The sequence below is a fragment of the Poecile atricapillus genome, chromosome 24 (genome assembly GCF_030490865.1).
Source record: "Poecile atricapillus isolate bPoeAtr1 chromosome 24, bPoeAtr1.hap1, whole genome shotgun sequence".
Classification (NCBI taxonomy): Eukaryota; Metazoa; Chordata; class Aves; order Passeriformes; family Paridae; genus Poecile; species Poecile atricapillus.
The window spans coordinates 6,324,452-6,347,384 of NC_081272.1; the positions used below are offsets into that span (position 1 = coordinate 6,324,452).

The 22,933-nt window shown below is 51.9% G+C and overlaps 4 protein-coding genes across 10 annotated transcripts; 2 read left to right on the forward strand and 2 right to left on the reverse strand.

Moving 5' to 3' along the window:
* The first annotated feature begins 2,533 nt into the window (after window positions 1-2,533).
* Window positions 2,534-4,846, forward strand: SYF2 (SYF2 pre-mRNA splicing factor). Of its 2 annotated transcripts, XM_058856617.1 has the most exons (8): window positions 2,534-2,650; window positions 2,739-2,855; window positions 2,961-3,086; window positions 3,300-3,417; window positions 3,509-3,599; window positions 4,273-4,371; window positions 4,451-4,612; window positions 4,692-4,846. In XM_058856617.1, exons 1-8 carry the CDS (start codon window positions 2,594-2,596, stop codon window positions 4,813-4,815), a joined length of 894 nt encoding a protein of 297 aa, XP_058712600.1. In that variant the 5' UTR covers window positions 2,534-2,593; the 3' UTR covers window positions 4,816-4,846. The 2 variants fall into 2 exon arrangements, with proteins under 2 accessions (XP_058712600.1, XP_058712601.1); XM_058856618.1 differs by having other exon boundaries at window positions 4,451-4,820.
* A 722-nt stretch (window positions 4,847-5,568) lies between these two features.
* On the reverse strand, window positions 5,569-10,439 carry RSRP1 (arginine and serine rich protein 1). Of its 3 annotated transcripts, none has more exons than XM_058856614.1 (6): window positions 10,224-10,439; window positions 10,043-10,098; window positions 8,419-9,012; window positions 7,962-8,116; window positions 6,758-6,871; window positions 5,569-6,092 (listed from the first exon to the last, which is right to left on the reverse strand). In XM_058856614.1, exons 1-6 carry the CDS (start codon window positions 10,292-10,294, stop codon window positions 5,904-5,906), a joined length of 1,179 nt encoding a protein of 392 aa, XP_058712597.1. In that variant the 5' UTR covers window positions 10,295-10,439; the 3' UTR covers window positions 5,569-5,903. The 3 variants fall into 3 exon arrangements, with proteins under 3 accessions (XP_058712597.1, XP_058712598.1, XP_058712599.1); XM_058856615.1 differs by having other exon boundaries at window positions 6,788-6,871; window positions 10,224-10,438; XM_058856616.1 differs by lacking the exon at window positions 6,758-6,871.
* Window positions 10,440-10,520: 81 nt separating this feature from the next.
* On the forward strand, window positions 10,521-13,455 carry TMEM50A (transmembrane protein 50A). Of its 3 annotated transcripts, none has more exons than XM_058856619.1 (7): window positions 10,521-10,612; window positions 11,144-11,255; window positions 11,860-11,972; window positions 12,069-12,136; window positions 12,217-12,309; window positions 12,721-12,781; window positions 13,010-13,455. In XM_058856619.1, the coding sequence occupies exons 2-7, from the start codon at window positions 11,163-11,165 to the stop codon at window positions 13,053-13,055; spliced, it is 474 nt and encodes a 157-aa protein (XP_058712602.1). In that variant the 5' UTR covers window positions 10,521-10,612; window positions 11,144-11,162; the 3' UTR covers window positions 13,056-13,455. The 3 variants fall into 3 exon arrangements, with proteins under 3 accessions (XP_058712602.1, XP_058712604.1, XP_058712603.1); XM_058856621.1 differs by having other exon boundaries at window positions 10,551-10,649; XM_058856620.1 differs by lacking the exon at window positions 10,521-10,612 and adding an exon at window positions 10,823-10,866.
* A 344-nt stretch (window positions 13,456-13,799) lies between these two features.
* RHCE (Rh blood group CcEe antigens) lies at window positions 13,800-22,257 on the reverse strand. Of its 2 annotated transcripts, XM_058856611.1 has the most exons (11): window positions 21,911-22,257; window positions 20,172-20,210; window positions 19,562-19,748; window positions 19,199-19,349; window positions 18,943-19,084; window positions 17,363-17,520; window positions 16,787-16,924; window positions 16,417-16,562; window positions 16,034-16,113; window positions 14,945-15,018; window positions 13,800-14,639 (listed from the first exon to the last, which is right to left on the reverse strand). In XM_058856611.1, the coding sequence occupies exons 1-11, from the start codon at window positions 22,164-22,166 to the stop codon at window positions 14,613-14,615; spliced, it is 1,398 nt and encodes a 465-aa protein (XP_058712594.1). In that variant the 5' UTR covers window positions 22,167-22,257; the 3' UTR covers window positions 13,800-14,612. The 2 variants fall into 2 exon arrangements, with proteins under 2 accessions (XP_058712594.1, XP_058712595.1); XM_058856612.1 differs by lacking the exon at window positions 21,911-22,257 and having other exon boundaries at window positions 20,172-21,881.
* Window positions 22,258-22,933: the final 676 nt, after the last annotated feature.

The window sequence follows — 22,933 nt, forward strand, 5'->3', positions numbered from 1 at the left end:
GAGCTGGGATTTATCAGCTCTGGGGGCTGTGCACCCTAAAACATCTTATCCTGCTCCCCCAATCCACTGTGCACCCTAAAACATCCCAATCTGCTCCCCCAATCCACTGTGCACCCTAAAACATCCCAATCTGTTCTCCCAATTCACTGTGCACCCTAAAACATCTTATCCTGCTCCCCCAATCCACTGTGCGCCCTAAAACATCCCAATCTGTTCCCCCAATCCACTGTGCACCCTAAAACATCCCACCCCATTCCCCAGCCCATTTTGGATCCCAAACCATCCCATCCCACTGTACCCAGGCAATTTTGGATCCCAAACCATCCCAATCTGTTCCCCCAATCCACTGTGTCACATCCCAAACCATCCCATCCCACTGTCCCCAGCCCACTGTGAATCCCAAACCATCCCACCCCATTCCCCATCCCATTCTGGATCCCAAACCATCCCCACCCACTGTCCCCATCCCATTATGGATCCCAAACCATCCCATCCCACTGTCCCCAGGCAATCAAGGATCCCAAAATATCCCACCCTGCTCCCCCATCCCATTTTGGATCCCAAACCATCCCACCCTGCTCCCCCAGCCCATTTTGGATCCCAAACCATCCCACCCTGCTCCCCCATCCCATTTTGGATCCCAAACCATCCCACCCCACTCCCCAGCCCCAGTTCCAGCTCTGATCCCGAGCCCCCCCTGAGGGCACCAGGGACCCCCAGCAGGATCCTCCCTGTGACTCCAGGGGGGAAAATCAGGGAGAAATTCCCATTTTTCCCCCCCTGGCTCACTGCTGGCATTAAAGACAAACCACTGCCATCATCTGAACTCCTAATTCAATCCCATCCTGCTCATTGCTGAGCATTAAACTGAAACCCAAAGCCAGGCCTGCAGTCATTTGGCTGGGGAGGAATTGATTTTGGCCATCAGCACTTTCTCATTTTCGATGGAGTCCCCCCCTAACCAGGTTAATTTCTGTTAATCCCATTAGCCCGCTACTTTTGGCTCTCCAGCCCAATGATTTTGTGTCTGAGCTGAACGATTGGAATTGCAACCCAAGAGGACAAGAACAGGAGTGAGGGAGAGGAACCATCCTGACACAGAACCTGCTCCTCTCCCCCCGAAAAACCAAACCCTCTTCGCGTTTCCCTCCGAATTTCCCCGTGGTTAATGACCACACACAATTACAGCCGTCCCTAATTAATTCCCCAGCGGTTCAGATCCCCCATTCTGCTGGATTAATGTTGTTGTTACATTTTGATTTGAGTTTGATTGGGTCCTGTGCAAGTTTCAGGCCCAGTTTGCTTCTTCTTGACTGGGATCTGTGCTGGTGCTTCCCAGGGATCCCAATCCCAGGGTTCCCAGGCACGTGGGAATTCCTGGATCCCAATCCCAGGGTTCCCAGGCATGTGGGAATTTGGGATGCAGAAGGATTTGGGATACAGCAGGAGGAGGATGAGCAGGATTTGGGATGAGCAGGATTTGGGATGAGCAGGATTTGGGATGAGCAGGATTTGGGATACAGCAGGATTTGGGATGCAGCAGGAGGAGGATGAGCAGGGTTTGGGATGAGCAGGATTTGGGATGCAGAAGGATTTGGGATGAGCAGGGTTTGGGATGAACAGGATTTGGGATGAGCAGGATTTGGGATGCAGCAGGATTTGGGATGAGCAGGATTTGGGATTCAGCAGGATTTGGGATGCAGCAGGATTTGGGATGCAGCAGGATTTGGGATGAGCAGGATTTGGGATGCAGCAGGATTTGGGATGAGCAGGATTTGGGATTCAGCAGGATTTGGGATGAGCAGGATTTGGGATGAGCAGGATTGGGATGAGCAGGATTTGGGATGAGCAGGATTTGGGATACAGCAGGATTTGGGATACAGCAGGATATGGGATGAGCAGGATTTGGGATTCAGCAGGATTGGGATGAGCAGGATTTTGGGAATTTGGTGATTTTGGGGGGATTTGGGGGTTTTGGGGATTTTGGGGGATTTTTGGGGGGTTTTGGGGATTTTGGGAATTTGGTGATTTTTGGGGGATTTGGGGGTTTTGGGGATTTTGGGGGATTTTTGGGGGGGTTTTGGGGATTTGGGTAATTTGTGGGATTTTTGGGGGTTTTGTCCCCCTCAGACCCTTTCCCCTCACGGCTGGGGCTGCGCCTCCCTCTGCTGGAAATCAGCTTCAGCACAGCTTTCCTCCACAGGAACTGCCCAGCCCAGCCCTGCTGCCTCTCCTGTGTCACACAAAACCTTTCACACATTTTATTTCCACATTTGCCACATTTGCAGGATAATTTGTGATAAATCTGCATTCCCCGGCTGCAGCAACGCCGGGGAAATTCCGACTAATCCTTTCTCGGCCCAGAAGCTGCAATAAAACATTAATTATTATTATTATTATTATTATTTCGTGGGAATTGTGCCGGTTTTGGGACACCTGGGGGATTTTATTTTGCGGATTTCGGGAAAATTCCAGGTGGAGGCGGCGGCACCTCCCGCCCGCTGGGGGGCGCCCTGCGGAACGCGCCGGAACCCGGAAGTGCTGGGAGCACCGGAAGTGGCGGGAGCCGGAAGTGGCGGGAGCAGCGGGAGCGATGGCGGCGGCCGTGTCGGCCCTCAGCAGTTTGGGGGTGCCCGAGGCCGATGTTGGGGTGAGGCGGGGACGGGATGGGGCGGGCCGGGGGTCCCGACACTCTGCCGAGGCTCCTGGCTGAGTGCGGATCGTTGCAGAGCGAGGAGGAGGAGGAGGAGGAGGAGGAGGAGGAGGAGGCGGAGCCCGGCCCGGCCGCGGCGGCGGCGGCGGAGCAGAGACGGGAGGAGCGGCTGCGGCGGTTCCGGGAGCTCCACATGAAGCGGGTACGGGGGAATCTCCGGATCTGGTTATTGTGGGGTTGTTCCGTGCCCCGGGGCGGGTTTGGGGGTGTTTTCCCGGTGCTCGAGCGCTGCCCTGCTCGGTTCCAGTACGAGGCCTGCAAGCTGAACAGCCAGGAGGTGGTGGAGGAGGACAAGAGGCTGAAACTGCCCCCAAACTGGGAGGCTAAAAAAGCTCGTCTGGAGTGGGAGCTGCAGGTGCAGGAGAAGAAGAAGGTAAAGAACCCCCGGGGACACGGCCAGCCTTACACGGGGGTCACCCCAAACCCCAAATTCGGGTCCTCATGAGCTCCCCAGTGCTTCACTCCCTGTCCTGCACTGGGCAGGGCTGGGGGGCTGGAAATGGGGTGGATTTGGGGTGGATTTGGGGTGGATTTGGGGTGGATTTGGGGTTTCTGCTGGAATTGGGGAGGTCTCTGTGCCGGGCAGGAATGTGCAGCCAGGGGGGAGGACTACGAGCGGGTGAAGCTGCTGGAGATCAGCGCCGAGGACGCCGAGAGGTGGGAGAGGAAGAAGAAGAAGAAAAATCCCGACCTAGGGTTCTCAGGTGAGGGCTGGGCTGCTGGGGAGCTCCTGGGGTGGTGTTTGGGGTGGTGTTTGGGGTGGAAGAGGAGCTCAGAGCCCCAATTGTGGCGCAGATTACGCGGCGGCGCAGCTGCGCCAGTACCAGAGGCTGACCCGGCAGATCAAACCCGACCTGGAGCAGTACGAGAAGCTCAAGGAGCAATAGTGAGTCCTGGTTTCAGTCCCTGGAACCATCTGTGGGGTCTCTGAGGGATCAGCAGGCTCCTTCCAGCCTCTTCTCCCATGCTCTGGGGTGTTCTCTGAGCTTCAGGGAGGGGTAGGGGGGTAATTAATGAGGTTCATTTCTTCAAACTTGGCACTGCTGAGTTGGAGGAAATATTGTCAGTGTGAAATCGCTTCCTGGAGCAGGGTTTGGGGTTTTGGAGCAGCCCAGCTTTAAGGGCTGAGACCTTCCCAGTTTGTATTGAGGCGGATTCAGCATTTCCAGGGGGTTCTGTGTCTTTCACCTCTCAAAAGAATTGAGAGCTTGGGTTTGGTGTTGACATTTGCCAGCTGAGTCTGGGATTCCCACGGCTGAAACTGAGGGAAAAACACCGGGGCCACAAGGACACGAGGGATAGGACAAGGGGTGAGGGGTTCAAAGGGAGAGAGGGGAGATGTAGGATGGATTTTGGGAATAAACCCTTCCCTGTGAGGGGGTGAGGCCCTGGCACAGGTTTCCCAGAGAAGCTGTGGGTCCAAGGTGGGGCTGGAGCAGGCTGGGATGGTGGGAGGTGCAGGGGTGGCACTGGGTGGGCTCTGAGGACCCTTCTGGGGCTGTGAGGAAGCCCCAGCAGCGTCAGGTGTGTGAGTGCTGCCCCTCTGCTGTGCCCTGCAGCGGGGAGGCCCTGTACCCCAGCTCGGACAGCCTCCTGCACGGCACCCACGTGCCCTCCAAGGAAGGGGTGGACAGGATGGTGGCAGACCTGGAGAAGCAGTGAGTGACGGGGGGAGAGGGCGGGCAGGGAGGGCTGGGGGTGCTGCAGCCCCAGGGCTCAGCCCCAGCTGCCTCCCAGGATCGAGAAGAGGGAGAAGTACAGCCGGAGGCGGCCCTACAACGACGACGCCGACATCGACTACATCAACGAGAGGAACGCCAAGTTCAACCAGAAGGCTGAGAGGTTCTACGGGAAATACACGGCTGAGATCAAACAGAACCTGGAGAGAGGCACGGCTGTGTGAGCCCAGACAGAACCTGGAGAGGGGCAGGGCTGGGTGAGCCCAAACAGATCCTGGAGAGGGGCAGGGCTGGGTGAGCCCACCTGACCCATCCCAAACAGAACCTGGAGAGGGGCAGGGCTGTGTGAGCCCAGACAGAACCTGGAGAGGGGCAGGGCTGGGTGAGCCCAGACAGAACCTGGAGAGGGGCAGGGCTGTGTGAGCTCACCCAGCCCAGCCCAGCTCTCCCCCGTTGCCGTTTCCAGCCCATTTGTGTAGTCCAGCTGTGAATTTTCATTGTTGTAGGCAGGTTCTGCTGCTCGTGCTCTGAATAAACTCTCTGGTGTGATTTGGGAGTTGGTGTCTGTTCCTGGGGTTTGTTTGGCAGCGGGATGAGGAGCAGTTCCCGTGGCTCGCCAGGCCCTCAGCAATTCCCAGAGTGGAATTTTCCCCCCTGGCAGCAATTCCAAGGGTGGAATTTCCCCCTGGGCTGTCCAGCCTCAGCCACGGGACAGGATAAACACGGGCTCCTCCCACCCATTCCAGGGTTCCTTAAAGAGCTCCCAGACACGAGCAGAAAATTCCATTTATTTTACTCATTATTTACACAAACCCCAGGTTTTACTGGTGATTCCCAGCTCCTTGGCTTCCTGAACTCCTTTCTCCTGGAGCAGAGCTCTGGAACGCTCCTGCTCTCCCTGCAGCTTTTCCTTCCTCCCTCAGGGAGAAAATTTTAAAGCAAACCAAATAAATAAAATGCTGTAGTAATTCGAGTTTGGTGTCAGAATGGGTAATAGGATTTGGAACAGCCATGATTTGTGTGGCAGGCAGCTGCAATCCTACACAATCCCACACAATCCCCAATTCCAGAGGGAAATCCATGGGAGGAAGAGGCAGGAGCCTCTCTCAGTCCCTGGTGAGAGGAGCTGGGCACACCCAGGAATAACCACACAAACACTGACACCTGCCACACTCAGCCAGTGCAAAACTAAAACTTTATTCACTTCAAGTAAACAGTTACACAATGTAAATCCAGGTGTTCAAAGAACAGCTACTCAACTATGGTTTAGAAAAAGTTACCCACCTGCAAGTTCTAGTCCAATAAAGCAATACAAAATATTTACAAATATACACAAGATTCCCATCTGTGGCTTCTGGATCTGTGTGCTCTCTATCTGAAAGAGAAACCTAAGATTCCAAAAATTAAGACCTCAAAATAAATACTCAGTATTAACAAAACTTCAGGCCCACGAGAAATCTCCGTCTCTCTGCTGAGGGGTGTGAAGTGCTGCAGTCTGACAGGGAATCCCATCAGCGTGCTCGGAACAGGGAGCTTTTGGGTGAGAAGTTCAGGAATGTTTTCTTCTCCTCCTTCTTGACAGGAACCCACTGCCCATAGGGGCTGCCCTTCCTGTCATCCTCCCTGGCTGGAGAAACGACTGGCTCCTTAACCACAGCATGGCTCACTGGCTTCTGCAGGGCAGGCTTGGCCATTGTGTTCTGTGGGGAAAAAAAAGAGATTTCATCTGAGAAAAGGTGCTAAAGCCAAGGGGGTTTATCTGTGCTCATCATATAAATCACAGAAATGTGTTCTCTTTGTGTCAACAGGAGAAATCCCTGAGTGCTAAGCTTGCATTACTAAAATGTGTAAGGTGTTTTAAACTAATTCCAGTTTTAAACTGTTCGAGTTGAGGGTAAATACTTATTTCAAACACACTGCTGAGGTGTATTTAGGGCACTCGAAGAACTCCTCCAGAGAATTCATTATCAAACACAAAATTCCTTTTGTTACTGAGATCTTAATTTGGGGAAAAGTCTGAGGCAGGAGGGCTGAGGCAGTGGGATGCCCTCACTCACTTTAGGGCTGAAGGAAATGCCCTCACTCACTTTAGGGCTGAAGGAAATGGCATCACTCACATCAGGGCTTAGGGAAATGGCATCACTCACTTTAGGGCTGAAGGAAATGGCATCACTCACTTTAGGACTGAAGGAAATGCTCTCACTCACTTTAGGGCTGAAGGAAATGCCCTCACTCACACATCAGGGCTGAAGGAAATGGCACCACTCACTTTAGGGCTGAAGGAAATGGAATCACTCACACATCAGGGCTGAAGGAAATGCCCTCACTCACACATCAGGGCTGAAGGAAATGCCCTCACGCACACATCAGGGCTGAAGGAAATGGCATCACTCACTTTAGGGCTGAAGGAAATGCTCCTCTGGATGGTTGTTCTCTCCATGCCACCCTTGGTCTCGTCCTCAGCTGCACTCCCAGGTTGCTAAAGAAGAGCAGACACAGCTGAGGTGGGATCCTGGGGCAGGGCAGGCACTGCACAGCACAACTGCAACATTTCAGGATTTATCTAAAGTAGCTGTAAAGCTCCAGCCCAGCAGGGCTGAGCCCACTGAGCCTGCCCAAGGCAGCTGAGCCAATTCCCGTGGGAGTGGGGGCAGCTCCAGCCCCAGCTCAGAGAGGACTCAGAGTCACAGCACGAGCTGCCACAGCAGAGCAGTGACAGTGGCAGCAGTTCTGCACACCCATCCTGCAGAGCTCGGGAGAACAACAATAAACTTATCTGCAAGGGATGCAGGCCTCTTCTTCTGTACTCTCTCAACATCTGGAATATATTGCATATGTTTATGAAAGGGATGCCTGGACCATTTGTGTCAAACCCTCAGCAAATTCCCTTTCCAGCAGCAGCAGCTGAGCCAGGCAGGTGCTGCAGGTTTGTATTTACTGTGACTCAGGGTAACACACCACGACAGAACCAAACTAAAATTCACTTTAAGCTGCTCGAGTTTCTCCCTCCCTTCAGTTCACAGCAGCTACAGCCCACAAGTCCCTTAATTACCACCAGATTTTCTTCCTCATGTCTGGAACCATAGTCATGATTTCTATAAGACAGAAATAAAGTATGTAAAATGCATTGTGTGCTTGGGTATGGAATTTCTGGGAAACAGTTTGTTGCACATGAAAAGCTTTTAACAGTTAAAAAAGGCAGAAAGATTTAACCTTAAAAAAATAAAATAACCCCACACTATTGACTAGGTTTGGCAAGGAGAGTCCTGGTTTTAGGTCAGGAAGACATAAACTAGTGGAATTGATGGGAAATATCCCATTAGGAGAACAAGTCAAAGGAACAAGTCTCCTCTCCTTCCCCAGCTGTCCCTACTGGACACTCAGGGGATCAAACACCTCTGAGAGAGCCTCTGTGCTTCCAGCTTAAGGCAAAGCCTCGAGGTTTCTGGACAAGTTTTTGATCAAGAGCTTGAACTCATAAGCACAACCTCCACAGCTGAACTACAACAGAGCCATGCAGACAAGTCTAAGAGGTGTTTACCTTTCCAGGGAGAACATTCCATACTTACCTCAGCTGACTCCGTGGCTTCCTCACGCTCCTGCTTCTCAGTTTTGACCTCTTTGGCAGGAGCAGAGATCTTCAGGCTGGCTGGCAGGACAATGTTGTCTGTTCCCAGAGCTTTGGCAGCATTGGCTTTTGCAATTTCCAGGAGTTCCCTCTTGTCTAGAAGAGGAAGGAATTAAAAAAACAAAGTGCTTTGTGTCACGTTAAAATCTGTGTGCATCTACTCAAGCCTAAAACATTCAGGTTTGATTGAAGCATCAACTGGGACCGATCTCATCACTGCCTTCAGAACATAATGTTCTGAAGAACAATTTTTATTAAACACATCTGTCCAACCACACTGAGGTTTTCCCCCACTTGGGCTTTACCAACCAATCAAGCAAAGGAGCATCTGCCTCATCCAAACAACACCTGTTTGTGGGCTCTCACATACAGAAACCCCAAAAAACCCCCTCAAGTACCTTTCTCACTGAGGTGCAGAGGTGACCTGCTCCGAGAGCGCGTCCGGGAGCGGCTCCTCCAGCTCCTGTAGGCCTCGGGGTAGACGGTCCTGCCGAAGCCGTAGTACCTGCGGCCGCGGGAGCGCGAGCGGCTCCGCGAGTAGGAGCGCCGGTAGTAGGCCCTGCCGCGGGAGCGGGAGCGCGGCCGGGGGTAGCGGTGCCGGTAGTGCCGGGCCGGGTAACGGCTGCGGTAGCGCCGGCAGCCGCGGGAGCGCGAGCGGCTGCGCGAGCAGGAGCGGGAGTAGCGCCGGGAACGCCGCGAGCGCCGCGCGCGGGAGCGAGAGCGGGACCGGGAGCGGCTCCAGCTGCGCGAGGAGCGGCTGGAGGAGCTGCTGGAGCTGGAGCGGGAGCTGCAGGAGGAGCGGCTGGAGCTGGAGCGGCTGGAGGAGCGGGCGCAGCTCCGCCGGGAGCTCCGCGGTGATTCCCTCTGCTGGGGCGAGCTGAGGCTCAGCTCGTCCATGAAATCCGTCATGTCGTCCGCTCTCCCGGCTCTCTGCGCGCCCTCAGCGCCCGCCTCGGGCTTGGCTGCTGCTCTGCAGTGCCCGGTCTCTGTTCCTGCGGGGTGCAGAGAGGAAGCTCAGCCTTTCTGCGTCTCCTCAGCAGCAAGGCCAGGGATAAAGAAATTCCCCAACAACCCCCAACCACCTCCCAGTAACAACTGAGCTCTGCAATTCCCTCCCCTGCAGCCACAGAACTCAAACACAATGAGGTATCAAAGAAGGCTTCAGTTTAAACCATGTTCTGTGTGGAATCTGAGAGAAATCCATCTGGGTTTTAAGTAATTCCTTCTGCAATACCTTTTTTTCCCTCCAAAAAGGTAAAAAAATTTTGACATTCTTGAAAATAAATTTTCAAGGTATTTTATCTTCCATCTACCCTAAACATAACCCATTGTATCTACAAAACAAAATAACTGTTTGCCTTCCAGCTCTGTACAAACTGAGGAGTCTTCTGCTACAATTCCACTGAGGTTTTTACTCCAACAAGGGGAAACAAAAGTATCTTTTAAGTACAAGTCAGCTGAGATCTTGCCTGTATCATGCCACAACAGCATCCACACATCCCAGTAGTGAATGCAACAAGCTGCGGTTCAAAACATTCTACATAAACAGCGCAGAGCCTGGGTGATGATTCAGCGACGCTTTATGGCTCTATATTAATAATTAAAATGGCTGTCCCTGGAGTGGCAGCCATTTTATGGCTACAAAGGTTACTCGGGGTAAGGATCTTATCACAAGACTTAAGCCCTGAGTTACGTAACCAGTTTACACTTTAGGGAAGCTTGCTTTGACACCGAATTTCTATTTAGCGCTCAGCGCAAAGCCACGTTAGGCGACAAATCCAACCCCCGCACTGAAATGTGTAATTTAAGTTGCCTGAGAGTTGTCAGACGCACTTCTCTCGCTACTACTCCAGGTAAAGTTTCACTGCTTCACCTCTATGCCAGGGCCAAGGTCACACGGCTGGGACGGTAATTAAGATAAATCCCCAAGTGCCATCACCAACCCCGGCCCGTGTCCAGCCCGGCCCATCGGGGCCCATGGCCGGTACCGAACCCCCCGAGCCCTCAGAGTCCCTCACTCACCGCTGGGCGCTGCCGGGCACGCCCCTCGCTGGTTTCCCTGTGGTACCTGGGCGCTCCTGGAATAAAACCAATAAAAACCCGTAAAAATCCACCCGGGAGGGATCCACGGCCCTCACACCGCAGCGGCCACCGCGATCGGCCTCACCCGCATCATTCCCCCCCCCCCGGCCCGCCGCCTCACCGGCTCCAGCCCGCCGGGCTGCCCCCGCACGGGTCCTGAGGGGAGAGCCCCGCTTCCTGAGTCACCCCCATAGCGCCGGGCCCGCTGCGCCAGCCGCGATCGGCGACAGAAGCGCGATAGAACCGCGATAGAACCGCGATAGAAGCGCAGCTCGCTGCCGCCTCCGCCCGCTGCCGCCGCCCGCCAGCGACTGAGGGCCGGCCCAGAACCTTCCAGAACGTCCCTCCCGTTACGCAACCCGCGCGCTCGCGGCGCACGCGCCGGCCCCGCCCCCCCCTCCCGGCAGAGCGCAGGCCCCGCCCCCGGCGCTCGGGACACGCCCCCTTCCCTCCGCCCCTGCGCGCGCGCGCTGCGCCTGCGCGCCGCCACCGGCGCCGCGTCCCGTGACGGTGCGCGGGGGATGCGCGCGGCCAAGGGGCGCGCACGGTGCGGGGGATGCGCGGGGGATGCGCGGGATGCGGGCTCGGGGGACCAGGGGATGCGCGGGGTGCGGGCTCTGGGTGCCGGGGGATGCGCGGGATGCGGGCTCTGGGGACCGGGGGATGCGCGGGATGCGGGCTCTGGGGACCGGGGGATGCGCGGGGTGCGGGCTCCTGGAGGCGGGGGATGCACGGGGGATGCGCGGGGCCAAGGGGCGCGCACGGTGCGGGGGATGCGCGGAATGCAGGATCGGTGGAGCGGGGGATGCGCGGGGTGCGGGCTCGGGGTGCCGGGGGATGCGCGGGGTGCGGGCTCCTGGAGGCGGAGGATGCGCGGGGGATGCTCGGGGTGCAGGAGCGGGGGATGCGCGGGTCGGGGCGGCGGCCCGGGGAGAACCGGCGGTGCCCGGGACCAGCGGCGGGTCCCGGCAGGCGGCCCCGGCCCCGGGCGGTCCCCGCGCTCCGCTCCCCTGCGGACCGAGCTCGCTTTTCCTCCCGCAGTTTTTGGCAGCGCTGAGCCATGTCCGGCTTCCTGGAGAGCCTGCGGTGCTCGGAGTGCGTGGACTGGGGCGAGAAGCGCAACACCATCGCCTCGGTGGCCGCGGGGGTGCTGGTACGGCCCCGCCCTGCTCGGGATTTTGGGATTCTTTTGGCTTTTCTGCCCTAAGATAAAAAGTAGGAGCATTTTTGGGGAGGTCTCCCGCGTTACAAGTGGGAGGATGAGAGGAAACGGCCTCAAGTTGTGCCAGTGGAGGCTTAGGTGGGAGAAAAGGAAATTTCCCCACTGAAAGGATGGTCAGGCAGAGGTGGAGTCACTGCCCCGGTAATGTTTAGGAAATACACGGATGTGACATTTGGGGACACGCTTTAGTGCTGATCACGGTGGGCTGGAATTGATTTTAGAGGGCTGCTCCAACCTGAGCAACTCGAGGGAAAGAAAGAACAGGGATAAATTGTCCCTGTGTGGAGCAGCAGAGTTACTGCCACATTCTGGCTGGGTTTCTCCCATCCGTTTTTTGTTTCAATTTCAGTTTTACCCAGGAAGTAACTGCTGGAGTGAGCTTTGCAGTCAGCTTGATCCCAAATCAGAACTAAAGGTGTTACCAGTGGCTTGGGGACAATTAGGGGTGTTTAAACAGCAATGATGTTTTCTCTGGAGCAGTCTCACAGGCTGAGGAAAGGCTGTGTCTAATTCCAAACTCTTCTTTCCCCCCCAGTTTTTCACAGGCTGGTGGATCATCATCGATGCCGCTGTGAAATACCCTCAGGTGGAAGACTTCAACCATTCCTACCACGCCTGCGGGGTGATAGCCACCATCGCATTCCTGATGTGAGGACACAGCCCAGCCCCTTTGTGAGGTTCACAGTGAAAAGGAGAAGCTTTTCACGCCCCTTTTTGTCCCGTTTTTGTCCTGTTTTTCCCCAGGATCAACGCTGTATCCAACGGGCAGGTGCGGGGGGACAGCTACAGCGAGGGCTGCCTGGGCCAGACAGGTACCAGGGGGTCCCCAGCTGTGCCAGGGGGGGTTTCTGGGGGTCCCAGGGCTACAAGATATCCCCAAATCCCATTCTAGGGGCTCGGATCTGGCTCTTCATCGGCTTCATGATGGCTTTTGGATCCCTCATTGCTTCCATGTGGATTCTTTTTGGGGGCTATGTGGTTAAAGGTAAGACCTGACCCTGTTTTTGGGAATTTTAATGTGTTTTAAATGACTCCTGAATTTTAGATCTGGTGTTTAGAGGGTTTCTAGGCAGGCCCAGTTTGAATATTTTGCCCTACACACCAATATCCCATATAATTACTAATTTTGGGGTGGATTTGATCTAAGTAGAAACTTCCTCTCCAAACCCAGCTCTTGCCCAACTGGGAACTCCATGGATATAATTAAACTGCTGCAGTTTTAAGGGAATAATTCCCTGAGTGAACATTTATTCCCAGACTACAAATTACTGAGTTCCTGCAGATTGCTCCCAAAGCCTCTCTGCTAAATTACCACAAGGGAAATGATGTGTCAGAAATGGGATATGCTTGAAAATTGCTTCCAAAAAAGTTGATGGGGATTTTTTTTCCCACTTAGAAAAGCCAGTGGTGTACCCAGGAATAGCTGTGTTTTTCCAGAATGCATTCATCTTTTTTGGGTAAGACTGTCCTCTTTTATTTATTTCCCATTTAATTGGTTTTTAATGATAAAAAACTGCACCTTGCTGCGATCTGTTTGGTTCTCAAGTCCTGTTTTGTAACCAGACCTGTGTGAATAAACTGGGATCTGCCTGCACAGGAGCTGGATTAACAAATTCCCCTTGAAATCCTGTGTTTAAAACCAGAGGGATTTGATTTCTGGTGTCCCTTTTGCTGTGTTTTTACAGGGGCCTGGTGTTCAAGTTCGGTCGCACAGAGGATTTGTGGCAGTGAACCCCAGCCTGGAGTGCCCTGGGCTTTAACTGCACCCCAAAAAGTTTTGTAAAACCATTTTGTAAACCTTCCATTGTGTCTAAAGAGGAATCAAGGAAAGCTGAAAGCACTAAATCCAGCTCTATTCTGTTTATTTTTTTTACTCTTGTATGTCCACTTCAATGTTGTGGTGTTTTTGAGAAATGCAAAATTGCTACAAACAACAGTGGAGTCACTTTTCTAAAATGCTGTTTGTTACAAATAAAAAGAGAGTGGAATATGGATGTATTTAACCAGCTGTTTCTATGATGTTATTTACAACCCAGGACTTACTAAAAACTGCATTAAAACAACCTTTTAACAGGTATTTATTAAATATTTCCTATATCTGGGCAATATAACCATTTCTTCAATTTCAAAACTTGCTGGTGTGTGGCTTTTTTTGTGTAATTCAGAACTGTGGTGGTTTGGGCTTTTTTTCTTTTCCCCCCCCTGAATATTTCATTTATCCTGTGGTGGTAAAGAGGAAGTTTCTGGGAAGTAGCAACTCACAGTTGTGTGTAGAAGGTTTGGGCTGAACTCCTGCTGGTTCTTTGGGAGCTGGGAAGGAGGAAAACTGGATCTTCCTCTGCATTCCTTGGGAGCTGCAGGGATCTGCTCATCCCAGGGAGTGAATGAGGCCAGTGAACCTCATCAAAGGACTCAGCCTTGTCACGAGCTCCCTCCTTCATTCCTCACAGGGCTGCTGAAGGAACAGAAAACAGCCACGTTTTCACTCCTTTATTAGGTAAGCACTGCTGGGAGATTTTCTGTGCCAGCTATTTCTGAGAGTAAGAGACACTGAGGATCACAATCCATTTCAAAAAGCAGGGTTCACTGGCAGAAAATCCTCTGCACTTCCAAAATTGGGTGCTGGGCCAGGCTCTCCCCTCCCAGCCCCTGCCTGAGCTCTGTTTGTGTTTTACATCTGGCAGCAAAACTTTCAGGAGCACCATCCACAGCTGAACTTTCTGCCATCACAACCTCCCAACATCCAGCCCCAGCCAAGTAATCCCAGATTTTTCCAGGAGTTCCAGTCTGGCAGGATGCAGAGCTCTGGGCCTGCTCCAGCTCACTCATCAAATCCTGGCTTGTCAAGGCCTTCAGAAGAATGAATTCAACTTAAAAACCTGAGTATTTTGCTGGAGAAGAAGTGCTCCTTGAGAAATTACACTTTGAAATCCATCATTTTGCCTTTTAAACTCGGGAGCTTAAACACAGTTCAGCGTTTCCAAGCATTTGGATTGATAAGCCAAGAATGCAGCCAACTCTTTTTGTACATATCTTACAAGAAAATATTTAAGGAAAATATTTAAGGCAAATAAAGTAGAAAAGCTGAATGCATCTGAAGTTTGCATCTGTGAATTTACATTTTATCTTTCAAGAATAACTGGAACAGTTTGATTTTTGAGTGTCCATTTGGAGTGGCTTTTGTGGGCCTCAGAATTGGTATTTCAGTGCTCTTTGAACCCATTGTAGCTGTTCAGTTTTTTTGGTGATAAAGAGGAAAATCTTGGTCAGTCAGCTGGGATCCTCCACTCAAAATCCAACAGACAAGTGAGGAAACTGTCAACACAAACATTCTTGTATCAGAACATATCAAATCATCACAGAAAAAAAAAAAAACAACAACAAAACCAATGGAAAAAGTGATTAAAAGCTTATTTTCACCCATTTGTTATTCCTGTAATTCAGATACAGCCTCACATCAGCACCTAAAGGTGCCCAAGGACTGTTTGTGCAGCAAAATGTGCTGGGAAAAGGAATAACCCTTTTTTCCCCTCATTTTTTAAATTCAAATACCTGGAGTTCTTCATCAAGGTGCTAAATGAACTCTCCCACAGGGAATCTGAAATCATTTTGAAACTCACCTCCCAGTAAAATTGGTCATCGAAGTACTTTGAGACGTGCACAGCTTTGAGCAGTTTGATGTTTAAGATTAAACCTGTTGGTAAAAAGAGAGAGATACAAAATAAACACGAGGTCAAGGGGAGGTGTTACAGGAGTTTCTTGGTAACATTTATCCAAATGTATCAGATCAAAACACAAATTTGGAACTAAATCCTCCAGCAGAGCCCCCTGACTGGAGCTGGCCTTAAATACAAAAAGAGGCTTGCCAGGATCAAGGCTTGGGATTCTAAAATGAATTACTTTTGATAAAACCCCATTAAACAGCTGCTAGATTATGAAAATACATCAAAATGATGAGAAGTGCTTGTGTATTTAAAACAATCTGGCTTCTCAGCACTTAGTTTGGGATTTCTGATGGGAATCTCTGGATTTTTAAACAGTTGGTTAAACACTGAATGGTTCTTTCAGATGGATGTTTTCTAAAATATCCCTTCTTCATTACACTTCAAGTAATGCAAAGGTTTAAATAAATTAAAACACTCAAAAAAAATCATTGTAGGGTGTGTTTCCCAGCAATTTTCATTGGTGATTTCTCTGTTGCTCCAGACAGAATTAGGGGCTGGGGAAAAGCAGCAGCTGCCACAAAGCAGAGCATCCTGTGGCAGCCACGTGAGTGCTGCTGCTCCCAAAGCAGCAAAAAGTCCCCAAAATCCCAAAATCTCTTGATCAAAGGGCTGCAGCTGGGCTGAGCCACGCCCTGATGTCATTGAAACTTTGCACATTTGCTCCAAATGGACTAAAAAGTGACAAGCCCCAGACTGGGGCATCTTCTGTCACAAAGACAACACCCAAAAGTGGAAGTTGTTTTCATCTTCACACCTCTCCTGTCTGCAGGTTGAAGGCAGCTGTTAAACCTTGGTTAAAATAAAACTTCAGCACTGAAAGAATGGTGCTGCTGGGTTATTTCTGTCCAAAATACCTCTTCTCCTTCAAAAGCCTGGCTGGGATGAGTCCCTGGCATTAATATTTCCATTTACTGCACGAGTGATTCACCCATAGAAACCTGCTCCAAGGAAATAAAGGAATTCCTGGGATGTTTCAGTACTGACCTGTAATCAAACCTGTTATCAAGGCAGTGCTGATGGTCTGGCAGAAGGCACCAACGTCAACAAAGATCAAATAGCCCAGACTGAAAAGCAAAAAAAGAAGTGTTTCACTTAGCATTTAACACTGTGAATGAATCTGCATCTATCAAAATCTCCCAGAGAAACTGTAATTCTCAAACCTGCAGTTGCAGTGAGATGTTTTTGGAACATACCAGAAAACTAATGCAGACTTCAAAGGATTTATTTTATCCATCTTTTTGGTATTAAAACTTGATTAAATTTGTTTTGTTAAGAGCATAACGAGAAGTGTCAGGCCTTCATGCTGCACTCTGATTTCTCTCTCCCTAATTATTTATCTTCGTTATTTAATGCAAGAATTTATGTACCTGGATAAATTACTCCATTGTTTATGAATCCCATTTTCTATGACAAGGAGAATAACAGCAGCCACAGCTCCAAGCACAGCAGGCAAACCAAAAGTGAAATGAACTCCACAAGTATCCTGAATCTTCAAAGCACGATTAAAGCACCTCTGGGAAGAAGGAAAGGTTTAATTGACACCCAGAAATACAAGTTGGGAATTGCAGATCAGCTGTTGCAGAGCTAGAGGATGAATTTGCTCTCAGGAGCAAATCCTGCACTCTGCTCAGAACACCTCAGGTTTCCTTGCTTGGAAAAGAGGTTTCCCTTGGGGTTATCCTGCATTGAAAAAGAATCTTAGCTTATCCAAGAACCATTTTGAGGTCTGAGCATTACCTGTAAAGAGTGAGATCCCAGGATGGTGATGACACTGCCAAGCAGCCCCAGAATCATGGCAATCCAAGGCTGCAGGATTCTGGATGCTGTGTAACTGATGGTGACCCCTCCAGCCAGGACTGCACTGTGGATGTGAGTCTGTACAAGAACAAGAACGGGGAGTTAAGGGACTTTTTACAAGGGTTTGTAGTGATAGAACAAGAGGCCTTAAACTGAAAGAGGGAAGGTGCAGATTAAATATTAGGAAGGAATTGTTGCCTGTGGGGATGGGGAGGCCCTGGCACAGGGTGCCCAGAGAAGCTGGGGCTGCCCCTGGAACCCTGAGAGTGTCCAAGGCCAGGCTGGACAGGGCTGGGAGCAGCCTGGGACAGTGGAAGTGTCCCTGCCCATGGCAGGGGTGGAATGAGGTGATCTCTGATGCTCCTTGCCATCCAAACCAGTCTGTGAGTCTGTGATTGTCAGACCTTGGACTTGGTTTCAGTTAACAGCTGTTGTATTGCCAGTGTGCTCCTGAGGGTACCAGAAAATCCCTTTGAACAGAAAAAACCCCGTGCAGGGATGCTCCCTCACCCTTACCATTCTGAACTTGCCATCCTTGGAGGTCAGAGCAGACAACATGAAGGCAGCCACAGCACTCACTGCGAGGGCCAAGTAAGTGTTGAGCACTGCTTGCTTCTTGGAGTCAGCCAGGATAGAATTGAAGCTTGGCCAGAACACCCAGACAAACACAGTGCCTTGGGGACAAGGACAAGAGACCCTCAGGAGCTGCTCTGAAGCAGAGGGAACCCATCACTGCCTGTCTCTGGACACAGCCCACACCGTGCATTCACTGTAATTCCCAAACCTTTCCCAAAGCACAGCCTCCTCTAAGAGCAGTCCCAGTGAGGAACTGCTGCTGTCACACCTCCATGGCCACCCAGGCTTCTCCAACAGGAATGAAAACAGGTTCTCCTGCTTCTGTGCCCTTAATGGTCAGCACTGGGGAAGCCCAGGCTCCCTGGAGCCCAGCCCTGCCTGGCAGGATGCATGACTCCCTGCATGCCAGGGGATGCACAGAGGGAATTGCAGCCAGCAGAGGGATGTGGTGGCCTCAGAGCGCCTCAGGCTCAGCCCTGAGCACAGACACAGACCCTGCCCAGCTGGGACAAAGTTTCCAGCCCACTGCCATCACTGATGTTGTGTCCCCACCCCACAGAGGCACCAGACCTTTGTGCAATCCACCTGACATTTGGTGTGTTCTTGTCCAAGACCCCCAACAAGTGACACAGGTGTTGTCACTGTGAGGCACAAATGCAGTTTCCAGCAGCCCTGGTGATCGTGCACCAGCTCATCTTGGCTCTCTGAAATCCAGTTCCCATTGCTAAAATCCACAGTGTCAGTGCACCAAGGCAGAGAGAACCCTGCCTCAGACACGAGAGGCCATTTCAGCTACTCTAAACCTACACTGAGGACTTGTGAGATGATTCACCCTGTTCCCATTGATTAGGCAGTCAGTCATAAATACAGATATAAAATCTGCTGAAGTATTCTCATGAGAATCTGCTTAGCTCTGGAAATGAACAGCAAACAAGAACTCCAGGGACACAAAAGAGCAGCACTTCAATTTTATATTCCCTAACCTGGGCAAAGACTGACTGAGGATGAGACTCTGTGGACTCCTGCAGGCAGCTCTGGGTTCAGCTGGTGGCACGACCAGAACTATAAAAGTTGTGATAATAAGAAAAGGAATGAAAGTCCCAGACACCAGATCCTCTCTGGTGGGCCACTCCCCACCCTTCCCCAGGCTTTATCTTTTTATTTATGTTACCAGCAGGGACTGCCCCTTTCTATCTCTGTGCACCACCTGGAGAAGCAGCTTGAGCTCTGCTGAAACACAAATTATGAGCTCAGCTCTGGCCCACAGCCCCTCACCAGCAGGGCAAGCCAGAGGGGACAAGCTGGCCAGGAAAGGGAGAGCTGAACCCGAAGAAAGAACTGCTAACCTGGAGTAGCCTTTATGCTGAGGTGACCAAAGCAAACTGAGCCCCAGCTGGGGCCAGGTAGGAATGTCACAAACCAGAGCACAGCAGCAGTTTCTGTGCATTTCAACCCCCATCCCTCATCCAGCAATCCCTGCAATCCCTTATCCAGCTGAGGCATTGCAGCCCAGGACTCACCCAGCATGGAGAACAGGTCTGACTTTGGGGTGCTCCTGTGCTTGTCCAGCCCTGGGGCAGGCGCAGGGAAGCGGGAGGTGACTGCCAGACCAAAGTAGGCTCCAAAGAGGTGCACGTGCATCAGGGTGAGGTGCTCTGGGACCTGCAGCAACAGAATATTCACCATCTGTGGGCTGATTCAGGCCACACAAAGCCTTTGCTGCAGCTCCTGACAGTGACATTTCCCCTCACACATCTGAGAATCCCAGCAGGGTACCTGCAGGAGTGTCCTGTTGATGCATCTGCTCACATAGAAAATGATTAATTCCACCAGGGTCATCACAATTAACTGCACAGGGCTGGCCTTCCCCAGCACAGCCCCAGAGGAGATGGCCACAGCAGTCATGCTCACCACAGCCTTTGCCAGACTGCAAGAAAGAAAGGAGAGAAAAACAACTCAGTCTCAGGGTGACACCAGGGCCAATAAAAAGGAACAGAACAATGTACTTAAAATGTACAATGAACAATGTACTTAAAAACCAAGAACCCTCTAAAATGCCTGTAAAAGTGACTCTGCTCATCCCTAGAAGCACAAGGAGCAATCAGCAATTCTGGAAAAGCTCTAACATAAACTCGTTACCTTCTCATGCCAATTTCTCTTTGCTGTAGGCTAAGGAAAACTAATAAATCATCTACCAGCACAGAGCACTGGACACCAAGAACAATCAGCAAGAGGTTGAATCCAATGCTGCTAAAGCCATATCTTCTCAGAACTATCAGGAAGAAGCCAAATCCAAAAATGACCATGTGGTTGACATCTTGAAATTCTGCAGGACAGAAAAAGAACAAGACAGCAGTGAAATGATTAATGCAGATTTCTGCTTTAAAAAAAAATCAATTAAGAAATTACAATTAACTAAGAAGCCTACAGATAAAAAATTAAGTGCCACTACTGTTTAGAGCTTGCAAAGAATTCCAGAGCTTTCTTTCCAATCTATAATCAGAGAAAAAAAATACCCTTAATGCTGATTTTTACACAGTGACCTGAATGGATGCCGCAGGATGGGGGTTGAGAGGTCAAAAAACCCAACAGAAAACTGACCAAAAATACAATTTAGTCTTTGATCCTCATCACACCTGGGGTATAAAGGAACGCCCACCACTCCTGGCAAGCTCAAAGAGCAATAAAACCGTTCTGCAGGGCACAGCAGGAGCATCATCCCTCCTTCCCCAGCAGGTTCCAGGCTTACCTGGGTAGAAATTGGATGGGGAGTAGATGTCACCAACACCTGGGAAGACAAAGAAAGAGCGGATGAGGAAGAGAGTTTGCAGAGACAGGATCAGCCAGGGCACGCTGCAGCGGAAGTTGAGGTAACGGGAAGGCATCGTGAGCTCGGCTACATGAAGCACCAACACGTGAATTATCCCTTCTCCCTGTAAAAATGTCCTGCTGTCCCCACACCAATGGCAAAGGAGGTGTGGGGGGCCAGCAGGGAGAGAGAACTCAGCGAGAGATAAAAGCAGCAGGAGGCGTGAGCAGCTCCTTATCTGTGCTGTGGCAGGAGCTCAGCCCAGCTCAGCGAGAGCCCCTGGACACAGGCACAGGCGGCTGCCAGCACCCCCAGGACACCTCCCGGGGCCTGGCAGCTCCCCAGAGGGCAGGGAGAACACACACTCCCTGAGCAGAGTCATTATTTGTGTCACAGGAAGGCGGGGAGGGTCCTGCTGAGACCCCCAGTGGGATTCCACAGCCCTCAGACACATCCCACATGGATGGATGGATGGATCCAGGCAATCAGGGACCTCTGGAGATGCAGCACCTCCTCTGCTACTGGAGGATCAGTCTGTTGTTCACAGAACAGCTCCAGGGATGCTTTATGGATCCATAATAGAAATCATGGGGTGGTTTGGGTGGGAAGGGACCTTAAATCCCATCCAGTGTCACCCTTCCATGGCAGGGACACCTTCCCCTGCCCCAGGCTGCCCCAAGCCCCGTCCAGCCTGGCCTTGGACATTTCCAGGGATCCAGGGGCAGCCCCAGCTGCTCTGTGCCAGGGCCTCACCTCCTCTGAATAAAGAATTTCCTCTTAGTATCCATCCCAACCCTGCCCTCTGCCAGTTCAAAGCCATTCCCCTTGTCCTGCCATATAAAAATCCCTCTCCTCCCTTTATGAGCCCCCTTTAGGCACTGGAGGAACATTTGTCCCCCCTCAGCATTCCCTGTGCCTGTGAAGTGAGCCCTCTGTGCAGGAAATTCAGATTAAAGCATTGAAATTACACCCCAGACTCTGCTCTGAGGCTGTCACAAACCCAGAGCTGAGCTGGCACAGCACAGAAATGGGGAGAAACGTGCTCAGAAATAGGGATAAAGCCACCTGCTGGTGACAGGGACATTTATCAGGCAAAAATATACACGGAAAACTCACAGTTCAACTTAAATTTTAGGACATCCCTCCTGCCAACCCAGGCTGTAGGGCACAGTAATAGTGCTCAAAGCATCTCTGCAAGGTTTGGATTTGTGGTGACAGCTTGAACCTACCTCCCATCCAACATCAAACTGCTTGAATAGCAAATCACTTCAATCCCAAAGCCCTCTCCCAGTTTTTATTCAGGCCTAACAAAGTTAAATATCCCTACACACATTTCAGAAACTTCTAAATGACATCAAAAACTTTCCTAGGCGTGCAAAGCACTGCCCTGGCTTCAGGAAAATCCTAATTCAGTAAGATCCACATTCAGGTCACTTTTCTGGGAATTCTCTGAGTCTGGGTAACTCTGACATAACCAGAACACCTGGTGAACTTTCTCTGGACAGAGTAACAGTTCAAGCAGCAATTTAGGAATTAATTTAGCTAACAAAATGTAGTCTTTTTGCTACCTGCTACTAAACCCCCCTCAGTGTTAACACCCAGGGGAAACACCCCAAATGTGAGGAATTCACCCATTTTCCCTCAGGATGACACGTTGGAAAGGTGATGCTCAGACTCACAGCTTATACTTCCAAACACAGACCAAAGGTGGGTGATCTCTGCCAGGGTGAAGCACAAATTAACTTTTATATTAGGAAGAAGTTCTTCCCCAGGAGGGTGGGGAGGCAGCTGTGGCTGTCCCTGGATCCCTGGAAGTGTCCAAGGCCAGCTTGGATGGAGCTTGGAGCAGTGTGGGACAGTGGAAGGTGTCCCTGCCCATGGCAGGCGATGGAACAAATTGATCTTCAAGGTCTCTTCTAGCCCAAACAAATCCATGATGCCCCGATTCTAAATTATAACTCTACTGCCAGGAAAACACCCTCATGACTCAGCCCAGCACCCTCCTGGGACAGTTTCAACGCCGTTCTGGGACCCGCACTCCTCACACTCAGCCTTGCTCTGGGTGATCCATCATCCCCCGGCAGGCCCGGCCCAGCCCAGCCCCGGAGCAGCACAGCCAGGCCCGGGCGGGGCCCACACCGCGCTCCGGCTCCCTCAGGAGCGGCGGCGCCATAGCTCCCCTCACGGCTCCCACAGGCCGCAGGGACTCGGGGAGGGGGCTCCACGGAGACCCCAACCGCGGGCCCCGGGCTGGGGGCGCAGCCGGGCGGCCCTGGCGAGCAGCAGCCCAGAACGGAGACCCGGAGCCCGATCCCACAGCGCTGCCGCCGCCGCTGCCCGGCCGTGACTCGGCAGCCCCCGCTGGCGGCGGCGGCGGGACCCGCCCGGCCCCGCCCCTCGCTCAACGCCCGCCCCCTCCCCACAGGCCGCCCATAGGGACTGCCCTCCCATTGGCCGAGCTCAGCTCCTCCTGGCCTCTGATTGGCCTATCCCCAGCACCGGCCGTCTCTGGGCTGCGCGTCCTGCACTGCGATTGGTTCGCTCGCTTGTCACTCAGCTACGCGCGCTATTTATTGGCTGGCGCGGCCCGTCAGTCTCCCCGGGGGTTATTTTGCCCTCCGGTGAGCCGGCAGCGTAGGCCGCGCTGTGGGGGCGGTGCCGGGAGCCGCAAACTGTCACTGCTTGTCTTTACGCCTGAGACA